The 15,658-nt window shown below is 37.0% G+C and overlaps 2 protein-coding genes across 3 annotated transcripts in view; both read left to right on the top strand.

Moving 5' to 3' along the window:
- Nucleotides 1-151: 151 nt before the first annotated feature.
- On the top strand, nucleotides 152-7,301 carry LOC127619335 (prostaglandin E synthase 3-like). The gene is made up of 8 exons (XM_052092216.1): nucleotides 152-263; nucleotides 1,367-1,480; nucleotides 1,585-1,654; nucleotides 1,760-1,858; nucleotides 2,426-2,515; nucleotides 2,629-2,685; nucleotides 6,681-6,705; nucleotides 6,876-7,301. Coding segments are annotated over exons 1-8 (477 nt in total). The 5' UTR covers nucleotides 152-261; the 3' UTR covers nucleotides 6,896-7,301.
- Nucleotides 7,302-13,769: 6,468 nt separating this feature from the next.
- LOC127618835 (bromodomain adjacent to zinc finger domain protein 2A-like) overlaps nucleotides 13,770-15,658 on the top strand; it is a 61,680-nt gene continuing 59,791 nt past the window's right edge. For both annotated transcript variants that reach the window (XM_052091479.1, XM_052091478.1), the window contains exon 1: nucleotides 13,770-13,907. The gene's annotated coding sequence lies outside the window, so the exon portion shown is untranslated. The remainder of the gene's footprint in view (nucleotides 13,908-15,658) is intronic.

Raw genomic sequence — 15,658 nt, 5'->3', positions numbered from 1 at the left:
AAATACGCTACATGATTTATGAATATATTATAATTGAATTATAAATGTTAAAAAAGACGGTAGTCAAGAAGGTTTATTTTGTGTTCTTTGCGGAGCATTGAGAAAAACGGAAGCTCTAGAAAAGTCCCGCGCGCGCGTCAGGGGGGTGCGGCCTGAGTCTCCGCCAACCTGTAGTCAGGTGACACCAGAACAGAACCCCGGGAGAACATACCAGAAACCCCCCCTCTGCAGTCCAGATCATCAAATACATCGACCAAAGTCATGTAAGTGTACGCTTTCTGCTGAAATTATCTCTTTTGATTTATGTGAAATGAACCTCAATATCCACTCATAAACAGTGGGTGAGTTTACTGGCAAGCTTGATCGCTGGCCAACATTAGCTATTTTCCTCCTCTCGCTGTGGTCAAACTATGTAATAACTAATTTGAATCCACTCCAGTTTTTTTGCACAATTAGTTTTAAAGGAGTTCGGACATGTCTAATATTTGGTGAAATGTGTATTAATTAATTAAAGTGGCTCGTTTCAGTTAGCATGTATCAGCTCACCGGTACTAGCATGTTACTCCCGTTTGTCGCTCAAATTCCGTTAATAAACACAACCAATCTCGACAAATGTGGGTTTTGGTGAGGATAAACTCGCTCAATGCGACCACCCTTCTTGTAAGGAAGTTTAAAGGCTCTTTTATGTGGTTTAATGAGTCGCGAGCATGAGCGCGCCGCCTGCACGTGTGCAGCAGGGCCATGGAAATTGCAATGAACGAGTTACAAAAACACTCACCTTATGATTCCACTACAAGGAGACGGGAATTTTTTTTTTTTTTTTTTACTGTAATCTGTCTTTCTGACATGTTTTCTGCTCTACGTTTGTACTACAACGACTTGATTTAATTTAAATGGGCACAGCATTTCCAAACATTGCCATGACTCAGATTATTACTTTAATTAAAACATCATGTGATCGTATTATTATCCCGATTAAAACAGCTTGAGCCCAGATGGTATATCACAGTCTCTTCCTCATTAATGTGATCATATGGGTATTTTGGATACATTTATGAGAATTAAATACAATGTTTAATCATGTAAAGTGAAATTCCAGGGCTTACTTTTTTCATCCTCCGAATTCAACCAAACAGGTTGTTTGATTTTGGCAAAGTTGTAGTATATTGGGAATTTTATACAGTATGTATTATAAAACGATGGTCAAGTGAAGTTGTGTGTCATAGGTGTCTATGTCACCTGCTCTTTTTAGATACATTTTTTATCTTGGTGTTGGGAAAATTGGTTTTCCCTTTACAAACCTACTTGTTTGTGTGATTTAAATTCTTAAGAATATTTTAAAACAAACTGTATATTTCCTTATCAGGCAGCCCGCAACTGCTAAATGGTACGACAGACGAGACTTTGTCTTCATTGAGTTCTTGGTCGAGGACAGCAAGGATGTGAAAATAAATTTTGACAAGACAAAATTTGGTTTCAGGTATGTTGATGCAATTTTAACATCTACATATTTCCTTAGATACTAGACTTTTGTTTTGAATGTTTGGTTGAGCTAAGGTTGTTTTCTCTCCTGCTCTCATTCAGTTGTCTCAGTGTGACGGATAATATTAAGCACTCAAATGAAATCGATCTTTTTGAAGCCATTGATCAAGATGTGAGTCTAGTACACAGTTTCAAATTTCAAGTTTCAAATGCCCCCTAGTGGGATGCAAATATCAGGAAGTGCATGCTTTGTTTTACCTTTTAATTCTGTTCTCAGGGATCCAAACACAGGCGCACAGACCGGTCGGTCTTGTGCTGTTTACGAAAAGCAGAGACCGGGAAATCGTGGCCTAGGTTAACAAAAGAGAAAGCAAAGGCAAGTTTATTTTTTTTTAATGTTTTCTACAAAATGTTCACATGTTTACTGTTGCTGCAATATTTGCAATTCTAATTGATATTATTTATCATACATATATTTGTCTAGGAAAAAAAATTATTTTAATTTTAGTTTTGGCCTGGGTAGCTCAGCGAGCAAAGACACTGACTACCACCCTTGGAGTCACGAGTTCGAATCTCAGGGCGGGTTGATTGACTCCAGCCAGGTCTCCTAAGCAACCAAATTGGCCCGGTTGCTAGGGAGGGTAGAGTCTCATGGAGTAGCCTCCTTGTGGTCACTAATGTGGTTCTTGTTCTCGGTGGGGCATGTGGTGAGTTGTGCTCTTGGTGGATGCCGCGGAGAATAGTGTGAAGCCTCCACACATGCTTCATCTCTGCGGTAACATGCTCAACAAGCCACGTGATAAGAAGCGTGGGTTGACGGTCTCAGACGTGGAGGCAACTGAGATTCGTCCTTCGCCACCCGGATTGAGGCGAGCCTCAAACTGTTGCCTTGTCTAAACCTTAATATATTGGTGTTGTCTTGCTTGTCTACTTTTGTATACAGCTTAACTGGCTTAGTGTTGACTTCAACAACTGGAAAGACTGGGAAGATGATTCAGATGAAGAATCGCCCAACTATGATCGCTTTTCAGAGGTTTGTACTTCTGTTCTCTCTTTTTTTTCTACAGTTAAAATGGGAATTTTGTGACTAGAAGAATAAAACTTTAATTAATTCACTAATGTTTTGATTTGTTTTGCTGGTTTTAGATGATGGGCAACATGGGAGGAGAGGATGATTTACCAGACCTTGACGGTGCAGATGATGTAAGATTTCATAATTTAAGATTTATTATGTAATGAAGTTTAGTAAAAAATTTTACTTAAACTAGTAAAGAAACATATTTTTATAATGAACTAGTTGTTGGGTCGTCTGAACAATTAGTCGATGGGTCGGTCTGAAGGAAGCCCTGTACAATTATGCTCCAGTCATGCTAGGCTTTAAGCATGCAAAATTATTTTGGACATTGCAACAGAATAGGATATTGTGTCATGCAAGTGCTACTGGTTTTAACACTTTTGTATGTACAATCGAACCGTTGTGATTATACTTGGCTGGGCTCAGAGGCGTACGATCAAACCGGTACGATCTGCATTCGTGCTGCTGTTTATCAACAAAAAGGGCCTGAAGCAGTTATCATAATGAACCAGCGGCTCAAATAGTCTTTTTAACACCACAATATCTTTATTTTTTTATGATACAGACAGTGACAATCACTAAAATGTTTAAAGGTAGGGAGGGATGTCCCTATCCGATACCTGGATCGGTATTGGCTTCAATACTGAAGTTTTTAGACTGATCGGGTATCGGCCCGACGAGCCCGACCCAAATCTGATACGGTGTGTTAGTGATGATCATTACTGTCAAGCTCAAAAAAATGACAGAAGAACTGTTAAAACACCATTAAAGCTGTTCATAATATTTGAGCGCTACAAACGAACATCATCTCAGATGTAGATGCTCAGCAGTTCGGTTCATTTATATGCATTTAGAACGTCACCAGAGGTGCATTTTACCAGAATTTAATAAGAAGCAAATTAAACTGTGAATAAAAAGTGTGATGGTTTAAAAGTTAAAGGTTTCACAGAGAAACTCACGGAGGCAGAGATATGAACTCAACAGCAGGATTTGAGCAAAGGATTGAAACAGTGATATAAACATTGTGAGCTGAGTGGCAAACAGCAGGTAAGTAATATCCAGACAGTGTATAGACACGATGAAAGGGATAACTCGCAACCATTGAATGATACTTGCTGGCAATAATGAAGACACAGGTATGTTTGACATAGTAGAAAGTTCTGGAGTCTCAGAGATACAATTGTGTGCGCGCGTGTGTGAGAGAGAGAGATGGAAAGCGGCGTATTTATGTAGTCTTTGATTAACCACTAAGTGCGTGTAATAAGACTCAGGGAGTGCTGTGAGGACAGTGACGAAACGTGCACGATTGAGATGTATTACTATTATTATCATCATTTGTTTACAAATGATGATAATAATATTTAAGTTGAATGGGTTCCAAAAAGTGACTGTGTGAATGAAAAGTGAGCTGAAACCTTACAACTAAATTGAACAAAAAAGATCTTTTAGTCCAGATACAAGTTAAAAAAAAGTTTTTGCCAAAATTTATATGGATGACTTCTACTGAAATTACTGTTAATTTTCTAGATTTTAAATATTTTCTAAATAAGGTATGCATTTATATTGAAATAACGTGTAGTTAAAGGGTTGTTTCTTTACATATTAAAGAGTACACCCAATTCATTTCACACAATAATGTAAAGATATTCTAAACTGATTATTAGGGTTGCAACGGTATGAGATTTTCACGGTATGATAACAGTCTCAAAAAATACCACGGTATTACACAATTACTATTATTAGTGAAAACAGAAGAATTATTTTATTTATATATTTTTGAGCAAACACTTTATTATAATTGAAACTTGAAACCATTTATTTTATTGAAGTATGTGTTACACTTAAGAATGATGCGGTGTCCACTTTTGGTACATATGTTTAAAAAAAGTCTCCCTTTTGAAAATAAATAAATAGAAAAAATAAGAAAGCTAACAGAATTATAATAAACATAATTATAAACATGATAGAAATATCATGTAACTATAACATGTTATATATATAAAGCATGTTAGTTTACATGTTATCATAGCATGTTAAATGAACTACTAAATGAAAAATAACATCAGTTGTGTGAGCTTTTAAAGTAATGTCCTATGATTATTAATAATTAACATATACTGTAGGTGCATGACAGCACAGTCAGACTGATAAAATTCACAAAAGGTGTGTGAGCACATCTGCGAGTCTGGTAAAACAGTGAAGTATTTTGCTTGCTATCACTAAGCTATGTCACCTAGCGCTGGGATGACAAAAGAGATACTTGTGTGATGCATGAGCAGATGCAATTTATTTTAACTGCTAAAGAAAGGGTTATTTAATTGCATATTTATCTGACCTTTATGACTTTTCTACACTAAAGGGCACACAATAATTTTTGCCAGTGAGAAATACATGAACTGGGTTTGAATGTTATTTTAGACTTTGATGAAATTGAAAGAACAGTAAATCTCAGAATGTTATTCACATACCCCCCCAGGAGTGCACACGTACCCCAGTTTGGGAAACACTGCTCTAGAGTGATGCTTGTAGTTCACAGTGACATCTAGTGGTTGAAAGAATTAAATACATGAAACATGTCCAGAGATGGGTGTGGGCATGCATGGAGAGACTGTAAAATGTACCTGCAAGTACAGCAATTTGAATAGGCAATTATCTCTATTGAATAAATAACTTGAAAGTAGGCAAAAAAACTCAAATCTTTCATCACTGTTTAAGTAATTTTTCGTCTCTGTAACTCTGTATGCAGAGTTGAAAATACCTCTATAGACCGAATCCTGGCAGGGATTTTCAGCATGTCCAGGACTCTGCTAAAAATCTTGGCAGACAATCTGAACAGAAACTGCAACTTCAACAGATCTTATAACAGACACTTTGACCTTGACAAAAAGCAGCATGCTAACGTGAAATTATCCTGTATCAATTAGTGCAAACATGCAGATGTTGGCGATAGGACCTTGCCTCTATTCAGGACTGGGCACGTATAAAAAGCCATACAAGGCAGCTCAGCGAGGGTGACAAAAGGGCAGAGAGAGAATTTTTTTTAACTTTTATTACAATTTGCTCATCAGAAAAATACATTAAATACAAGTTCATCATCAATGACAGAGCACAGTGCTCCTTTGTGAAACCATATGTCTTCAAAAGTTACAAGACAAGCCATAGCTTGTCATTGTACTCCTGTCTCTGTTCAATTTTATCTTTTCTACTCTTGTATATTGCCAGTTTGATTGTGCTCAAAATAAAATGTAATGACTGACACTCACGCTGTCTTTTCCGAATATGCTTAAAACCCAAAATAATAAATTGACAGCTCGATTGTTACACCTGAAGTAGAAAGCACTGCCTCTCATTACCATACAGACACAGAAATTTAGAAATGCATAAATATGGAAATAAATAAATATGGAAAACTAAACATAAATAAATACATGTGGAAATAACTACAGTATTACATAAATAAGGAAATGAAAGTGCTAATACTCATTTATATCAGATTTTAACATTTATTAATTCATTAATTTAAAAATATGTATTTATTTTTAATATTGTCACATTTGGTCCTCTATAAAAGCAGCATAAAAGTAATACATAATATATATTAATACAGAAATATGATGGGTCTGGGTAAGAAACAGATTAATATTTAAATTCTGTTTTTACTATATATTCTCCTCCCTGACCAAAACAAAAGAATAGGGAAGTGGAGACTTATGGTAAAAAAAGGACTTAAATACTGATCTGTTTCTCACCCACACCTATCATATTTCTTAAGATATGGATGAAACCACTGAAGTATTATGGATTACTTTTATGCTGCCTTTATGAGCTTTTTGGAGCTTTAAAGTTCTGGCAACCATTCACTACAGAGCTGATGTATTCTTCTAAATATCTTCATTTGTGATTTGCAGAAGTCAGTCAAACACATCTGGGGTGACATGAGGGTGTGTAAATGATTATTGGGCTTTAAGCTAATACACATTGTAAGAAGAAAAAAAATCTAGATCTTGTCAACTCTCCTGACAAGTTAAATCATCTTATGTCTTTCTAATAATGTAATTTGTGAACACCAACCAGTTGTTAAGCCTTGTGACATAATGACAAAAACATTTTTCTCCCTTTTCAGGAATCGGCGGATAGCGATGATGAGAGTAAGTTTTTTTTCTTTTCTAACATGTATTTTCAGAATCAATTACTCAGAACTGCACATTTGTGCCTTACTGATGAGTGAATAATGTAAAGAAATTAAAAAAAATCAGTTGCATTCCTATTTTAGAACTCAAGAAACATTTATTAACATGTTTGTGTGATTTTTCTCCAGAAATGCCAGATCTAGAGTAAAGTGACTGGCACGTTGAGGACAGACAGTAGAGGAGGGGGATGATGTACAAATGAGAAGAGGAAGCTGTCACTTAAACTGTAGAAGATAAGAGAGCTAAGCTGAATTCAATGAGACCAGTGGATTGATAAGCATCACCTTCGTCCACTCAGTGGCTGCACTCCTGAAGATCGAAAAAACCTTCTGTTGAGTGTTAATATGCATATTGTTGTACAGAGCTTCTTTGTCCCTCTCCTAATGAGCAGTCCTGGCTTTTTTGTTTTAATCTGTTATACTACAAACATAATGTAAAAAAAAAAAAAAAACTGCACTGTATTCGTATTTTTCAACAGAAAAGCAATATATGTGATGGAAAGTTTCTTTTTTTATTGTAAGACATTGTAATTAAAATGAAAAGTGAAACACAAATTTCGTCTTTTAAACCTTGTAGAGGTGAAGGGATTTTAAATCTTGTGAAATCGTGTGGTTTAAGATCATGCTCCAGTTGTTATACATGGGGTTATAAGACCAATCTCCCTAACATACTGCTCTTCATTCTTCTAACATTAGCTGAAAGTAGCAAAAGTCCCTTGAAATGGTAACACATTTGTTGGTTGGTTGTCAATATCTGATGGCAGACTCCCTCAGTAATCAGTGTTCACAATGTCTTGTCCTCTCATTTCAACAACTATACTGGCATCTTAGTTGGCATTAGATCATCGTCTTTCATCTCATGACTGCAGTATGATGGTATTGTGTGACGTCTTGAAATTTTAAAAACTGGTATATATAATGGTGGTGTATATTTGCTATCAGTCTAAAAACAAAACGACCAAATACGTTTGCACTTTCAAAAGTGAGTGTTAAACTGGGTTAGTTCTGTCTCAATATGCTTGTTGCTGGTTTTCCAAAAAATGGCTTTCAATTTTGTCTACATATTTCTAATAAACTGTTCAACACTTATTTTTTCCTGAACAGATAAGTCAGATGTATATTTGCATTTGATTAGTCATGTAACTTCCAGGTCTTATAATTAAAAGAATGTTATGGATTATAAAGGCCTATTGTCCTATTAAGGATATTGTTTACTTGGCGCAAATTTACCTCCCGGTTTAGCTTCATCACACCAATATCATCTATTAAAGAATGTTAAAAAAAATTACTAGAACACAAAGTTATTTGATATGTAGTAGATTCTTAATTTTCATGTGAAGAAACTATTTGGGCAAGAACAGGTCCTTTACTTGTTTAAGTGCACAATGGTTGAAGTCCGTTAAGTCAAACTGTAGTCAAAATGGTATATGTAGGCGTACCTGCTAAATCTGTTGGCCTACTTTCAGCTCAAAAGCACACTTATTAGGCATCCACAACTCACTAATAAACAAAATGCAGTCTTGCGGTAAAGGATGTGACAGAGGGCCTACGTATAAACATGATAGTGAGTTCATAAAGAACAATGCGCTGCCGCTTTCGATGATTTACAGATACTTCTCACCTCAAACATTTAAGATTTTCTACTATGTTCATTAAACCGAAACAGGACTATTTATTGATATTCTGCGTTTATAAGCATAAATACATTCCATGGCCTCTACCTAACCGTAGCGGGCCATTACTTCCTTTATTGCCGCAGACGGGCTGTGCATCCATTCCTCTCCAATGACTTCAGCTTGAGCGCCGCACTCGGTCCTAAAGCCGGACGTTTTCCATCGGCACATTAATGTGATGGACTGATCTAACGGGCGCACAACGTACACAAATCCCATTTAGCCTTTTATTTCAGTTCCCCTCCCCCCGCTGTTTTTAAAAATAGGCCTAACACCAGAAGTGTTGCCTAGTGCCCGCTTATTTTTCTAAGGATTTGCGTATGTTCTCCTAAAATAAATTATGATGATACATATCGGCCAGACGGCCAGGCTTTTGACCTTTTTTTTTTTTTTTTAGTTAAGTAGGGGGGTAAACCACCATGCAATTGAGGTTAAAGTGCTGCAGGTTCACCTATTTGCGTAGTTCCAAATATTTGAAGCTGCTTAAAGTTATTATACAAATCTAAAAACATGACACAGTATCACAGAAATGTAGGAAGGACATTGTTTTACCAGATTTGTAATGAGGAAAATTGTAAACTGTCAAATAGAGTTTGATACTGGAGCGCACTACATTGTTCCTTCAAAATAAAAGGTCCATGGTGAAGCTGAAGATTGTTTTTTGGGGTTAAAGGGGTCAACATGACAAAAATATACAATATATGCATTTGCTAGAAAACAATAAGCTCCCCTTGTCTTTATACAACATATGACATTTAAAATGTAAGTTTTAATCATTTCGCTTTCTGACGTAAGACTTTAATGCATTTGTTGTAAAAACAAGTGAATTTTTATACCTGCCAACACTCCAGATTTGACTGGGTTCCTCCCATTTTCCCACCCCTCCTCCCGCTGTAGCCTACTCCCGATTTATATTTTCTCCCGATAAACTCACGATTTTCCGCATCCATGCTTTGCTCATTAGAATACATTAGACCTGTAAATAGGGTTGACACCTGTCCCGTATTTAAATATGAAATTATGCGTCATATAGCGAATCAATATGGGACGCAATTTGTCCCTTAACGGTCAGATAGTGTCACAGTGAAATCATTCTAGATCGTTAATTTAACATTGATATAAGTTAAATATTTTTGATACTGTGGGTAAGGGGTCGTTTGAAAAGTCCACACATTGTGCTAAAACATACTAATACTGTGAAGGATGTGGTAAGGGACCATGTGAATTAAAGGTATTATTTATCTTCAGTGTAACATTACTGACCAGTACTGCTGCTCCCTATAGGCATATTAGCAGTCTGTTAAGTGCACCTACTCCCTAAGGGGACACCATGTTACCCTAGAGGGCCAACAACAACAAAAATCTCCCTATTTTTCACAATCCAATGTTGGCAGGTATGTTTTAATGTCAAGTGAATTTTAAAGTCTACTTAGGGGGAAAAATAATACTATAGAACTGTAAATGTACAGAAATATTTAAAGATGTAAATACTCATTTTCAGATATTTGTATTTTAGACTTATAATTAACACAGCAACAGATTCAATAAAAATATATGCAGCAATAAAACAGAACTTAAAAATATTTTTTTACATGCCACTCAAAACAATATAAGTGCTAAATTCCAAAAATCTGAAAAAAGACTAAAAGTAACGAATCTGTACTTCTATTTTACTTGTAATGTAAACATTATGGACACCGGCAATTGGTTACTGTCTCTTTAAGATGATGGAGCACATAATACAGTATTGAAGGCACACTGTGCAGTTTGTTTCATTGAAACAAAAGTCTTTTGAGAGTTGTACAAAGTCCCATTATTTTTGTACCATGTCATGCTGTTGCATCTATATTAATTTACTTTTATATAACCTTTATATAAATTGTAATTATTCTTTTATTTTGTGACAATAAAGATTATTATTATTATAATTATGCACTTTAAGGTATGAGGATTTTAGAGATTAACTGACTGAGATGAAACTATTGAATTTGTGATGATTTGCTACCTGAAGAATATTCATCCATTCAGCCAACAGCATCTGTTCTTGCTGGATCCTCTGTGATCTGTCACCCACTGTCCAGTTTAATGGCGCAACAGCCAATGTTTCGTCTCTCAAAGCCCAATCTTTCATTTGTTTGGATGTGAGACAATTCTGATCCCGTATATATTGGAGGATATGGATGGTTTGCAATTGTAATGTGACACGTCTGAATCACGCAGACCTGCCAGCCCAATTTTTGAGAGGCTTACCGGGAATTCTCCCGGTCCTCCCCATTAGCCACACTAATATTCTGGGTGAAGTTATGTACAAGTAAGCGCACCCCCTATTAATTAAAAAAAATAAAATTTATAAATAAATGTAGGTAAATATTGCTTTTTTATTACTGTATTGGAGCATTGAAATTATATTTATTATATTATAACTGAAATACCATTCTTCCTTGTGCTCATTCAGAGGAAAAACATGCTGGAAAACATTTTTATTTCATTAAACATTTTGAATGTAGTTGGCTACAATGACTGTTAGAAATTATTTTAAATGATGATTTAAAATCACTTTTATGTAATTTTCCCTGGTTGTATGTGGAAAGGGGGCCACCGGCTGGACGGTTACTCTGGGCGTTGAAAATCATAACCCTGCCCCTGTATGCCACAGCACCATTGAGTAGACTGTGGATTTTGCATTAGGTATCATGAACTATATATATATATATATATATATATATATATATATATATTATACCTAGTGGTCTAAAGCACATAACTGGTAATCAGAAGGTCACTGGTTTGATCCCCACAGCCACCACCATTGTGTCCTTGAGCAAGGCACTTAACTCCAGGTTGCTCCGGGGGGATTGTCCCTGTAATAAGTGCACTGTAAGTCGCTTTGGATAAAAGCATCTGCCAAATGCATAAATGTAAATGTAAATATATATATGTATTTTTTTTTAACAGCATTTATTCATCTTTGTTAATGCTAGTTGATGTAAATACAATAGTTTATTGTTAGTTCATAGTAAATTAACTAATGTTAACACATAAAACATTTGATTTTAAAAATGTGTTACTATATGTTGAAATTCACATTAACCAAGATTAATAAATGCTGTAAAAGTAATGTTCATGTCTACTAATGTTTTTAGCTAATGTTAACAAATGGAACCTTATTATCAACTTTTAAAAGGTGTAAAGAGTTTCTCCCTTCAAGTAAATGGAACAGTGGGAGGTGGGACTGAGTCACCGCTGACCGGGAGGCCGGGGCATGATCAAGTAGGCTGCAGCCCAAAGATCTCCAGACAGGGAGGGAAACTCCCAAATATGGCGGGATAGCTCCAGAAGCGGGCAGGGTTTCACCAGAAAAGGGTTGGGCCAACTCCAAAAGGAGGCAACACTTCCACACATGGTTAAAACCTGAGTATATTTTTGTTGTTAGCATTGCTGATCAATATGCACCCAGTATGCATGATGCATATTCTGCCATCAGCACAGTCAAAAGAGTATATTTTGAAAGGCAATGTGGTAGACTGGGAGCAATCTGATCTGTATAGTATACCAGGCCTTTAGGGTTAAGCCAAGCTTACACTTCACGACTTGCAGCCAGTGCCCTCACACACTTAATGACTCAGTTAAATCTTTTATTTTTGGTCGTGGTGGTGTGCACACTGCATGACTGGGTGTATCAGCTAGGACCTTGGGTCCCCCTGGTGTTCTTCAGGGATCTGTGCTTGGACCTCTCCGCTTCTCAATCTACACTTCATCACTCGGACCGATATTTAAGGCTTAATGGCTTTTACTACCACTGCTATGCAGATGATCTGCAGCCCTACCTGTCATTCCAGCCTGATGACCCTGCCGTCTCCACTTGTATCTCTGCCTGCCTCTTGGAGATCTCAATCTGGATAAAGGAATGTCACATTCAGCTCAATGCTGCACAACTCCTGGTTGAAACTCTGGTATTTCAATACTGGACTACTGTAATGCTTTGTTGGCTGGCTTCCCAGATAGCATGATTAAGCCACTACAGATGGTCCAGAATGCAGCCGCACATCTAGTCTTCATCCAACCAAAGAGGGCACACAACACACCACTCTTGATTACACTCCACTGGTTACATGTATCTGCCTGCATCAAATTCAGGACATTGACTCTGGCCTTCAGAACAGCCAGTGGAACAGCACCCTCTTACTTAAGTTCACTCCTCCAGGTCTATGCTCCAACCCGCTCTCTGCAGTCTATAAACAAGCAGGACCAGGTGGTGCTGTCGCAGAGAGGCACAAAGTCTACTTCATGATCATTCACTTTCTCTGTTCCTCTGTGGTGAAATAAGCTTCCATCCTCCACACGATCTGCTGCAACATCTCAACATTCAACAATCAGCTGAAAACACATCTGTTTAGAGAGCACTTAACCAATCCTCACATATCGCGCCAGCCCATTTCAGTTTATCGTGGCCCAATTGGCCCTGTTTCACAACCGGCCCTTTTGGAACAGTCCCAGATCTCCCGATGGCCAGTCCGCCCCTTTTTTGGGGAAATATATTAGAAGAATATATTAGCTCTTTTTGTCCTTACAATGAAAGTGAATCGGTGCTAAAATACTGAAGCTCTGCAAATCACATAAATCAGCATAAAAGTAGTCTAATCCATGTGCCTCCAGTGGTTTAATCCAAGTCTACAGAAGTGATATGATAGATGCGGTGAGAAACAGATAAATATTTAATTCCTTTTTTACTAATTCTTCTCCCTGCTCAGTCAATCACCACTTTAACTTTCACTTTGTTCTTGTGTTTTTAGTGATTCGCCATCTACTGGTAAGAGAAAAGTATTTCTAGAAAAATTGTATCTGTTTCTCACCCACACCTGTCATATCATTTCTTAAATCATGGATTAAACCACTGGAGTTGTATGTATTACTTTTATGCTGCGTTTATGTGCTTTTTGGAGCATCACAATTTTGGCACCCCTTCACTTACATTGAATGGACCTACAGACCTGAAATGTTCTTCTAAAAATCTTAATTTGTATTCTGAAGAAAGAAAGTCATAGACATCTGGGATGGCATGAATGTGAGTAAATCATAAGATAATTTTCATTTTTGGGTGTACTATTCCTTTAATAAATGACAATTTTATTTTATGGACATTTTTATTGACTTTTGTACGATACACACTTTCAGCACTGTGTTTGCCATTTGGCGTCCAATGTAACCTCTGGTCCTGAGGTTGAGAAATATACTTCACCTCTCCAGTTAGAATATGTCGGCGTTAAGACCCATGAGCAGAAGCACGCGGCTGCCTGGACGTCACTCACTTCCTCTTTCGGCTCTCTATTCTCTCCTCTGTGATCATGGCTGCGCTTAAACATTACCAGCCATGTTTTCAAGTCTGAAACCTAAAGGTTCACCCTTTTAGTATTTACATCAGATACACTCTCTCTTCATCCATATTGGTCGTTTGCCGCGGGGCCAGAGGCGATCGGCAGATATCAAGGTTGGTCAGTTTTATTATCATTTATATGGGGGAAACTTTTGAGTGTGTATGTGTGGGTGATGCTGCCTCATTTTTCCCTTACCGTATATCTGGAAAATAACGTGAATTAGTCGACCTTCTGAAATGAGATCAGCAACATCCGTAAGTATTAAAAACGCATTACTGGAAGCGAGATTGTTTTAAAAAACATGATAAACCACCTCTAATGCTTTACAGAGCATAAACCGACCCTTGAGCTTTTATATTTATCTAATCATCCTGTTTGTCCATTTTAAACGTCTTTAATTATTTAAATAACGCACAAACCCGTGGTTATGTAAATTAAGACCCGCTGTGTTCCTAAATGAACGAACTGTTAATGTAGTTATGACTCAATTTCATTCATACTACAAAATATTGAATTAACATAAATGTTAATCGCCAAAGATTATTTAATAGATCATAATTTGCCACGATTAATCGTTGCGTTGCGGGATCGCAGGCCTCAGTTTTTAATGGCATCATCGCTGATCTGAAGCACCCACTTTAATCAAACTTCATATCAAAATACCGTTCGGTAGTGCGTGTATTGTGTTTTATTTCATCATGAACACGAATAACCTGTTTTCCTTTAATCTTTAATTTTTTACAGCATTTCTCAGCGCATAATTCGTCTCTTATCTTCAAGCAAAGTCCTCTTTTTGTTTTCGTTTTTGTGTCGGTTGTTTGGCCGCATCTGAGCACCGACTCGCTTCTTTTTTCTTTTTATGCGTGACTATATGAGAATATAAGGCTGAAATTATATGAAAGAGAACGTAGAAACTGATACAGAGCACATATTAACGACTTGACTCTGAGTCGTGTTGTTTTAGTCTTTTAATAAGTTTAATAAAAGGTGTATATATGTATATTTCTGTTTGTGGCGTGAGATTCAGAAGCGGCGCATGGTCATGTGCAGCGGGTTAGCCTCCGTGCTAAACGAATCATATCTCGCCGTTTTATTTATTCACAATTTGTATTTATTATCCCCTTGAATGCCAGTCTTTATCCGTCTAGGTTATTTTAAAATGTGTGTCGTCATTTTTGAATGAAATCTTAACAGCTCTGAGAGAAATGTTTACTGTTAGCTCTGTGGCTAATGATAGGGCACGCATAACATAATTAGTGTTGGATTTGAATTCATTAATCTTTATTTGTTTGTTTCCATCAACTGTAAAAATATGATCCAGACTGACTTATGTGCTCGCTTAACGCGTGTTATAGTTGGGTATGAGTCTGGTTATCAGCATGAGATCTGTGTTTGTGTGATGCGTGTTATTTAACGCGATTGCTCGGGCATTTCATCGGCTTTATCTGCGACATTTTATGCAGAGATGTGAAGAGCAATATTTGTGATGTCGGCCACAGCAGTGCTCACTGGCTCTGTCTCAGAAACTAGTAAAGCGCCCAGCTGGGCAGCAGTTTGGACATCATTGGCGTGTTCCGAACGTTCGTTACTGTTGATACCAAAAAATCAATTGAAACTTCGGAACCCGCCTATAATGCCCCAAAAATGCTGTTCTGTGTATGCAATCATTAGGATTTAAATTAAGTCACTTGTCTTCAGTATTGTGCCACCCCGGTTTATAAACATTCAAAGCTCAGTCTTAATATTGGATGAGAGATAGTAAGTCTAAGTTTTTGTAAAGAATCATGTGAAGGAGCTGGCTATTGTTAAATCTGCTATTGTGGTTAGTTTAGGAAGTAGGAGTTGTGCAAAGAAAGTCAGTCCG

This window comes from Xyrauchen texanus, chromosome 25 (assembly GCF_025860055.1).
Source record: "Xyrauchen texanus isolate HMW12.3.18 chromosome 25, RBS_HiC_50CHRs, whole genome shotgun sequence".
NCBI classification, from domain to species: Eukaryota; Metazoa; Chordata; class Actinopteri; order Cypriniformes; family Catostomidae; genus Xyrauchen; species Xyrauchen texanus.
The sequence above is the reverse complement of the archived record's forward strand: the minus strand, read 5'-3'. Positions and strand labels throughout refer to the sequence as shown.

Coding starts and splice junctions, on each gene's coding strand:
- LOC127619335 (XM_052092216.1), top strand. Junction 1,859..2,425: donor TAACAAAAGAGAAAGCAAAG/GCAAGTTTATTT, acceptor TTTTGTATACAG/CTTAACTGGCTTAGTGTTGA. Junction 2,686..6,680: donor ACCTTGACGGTGCAGATGAT/GTAAGATTTCAT, acceptor CTCCCTTTTCAG/GAATCGGCGGATAGCGATGA.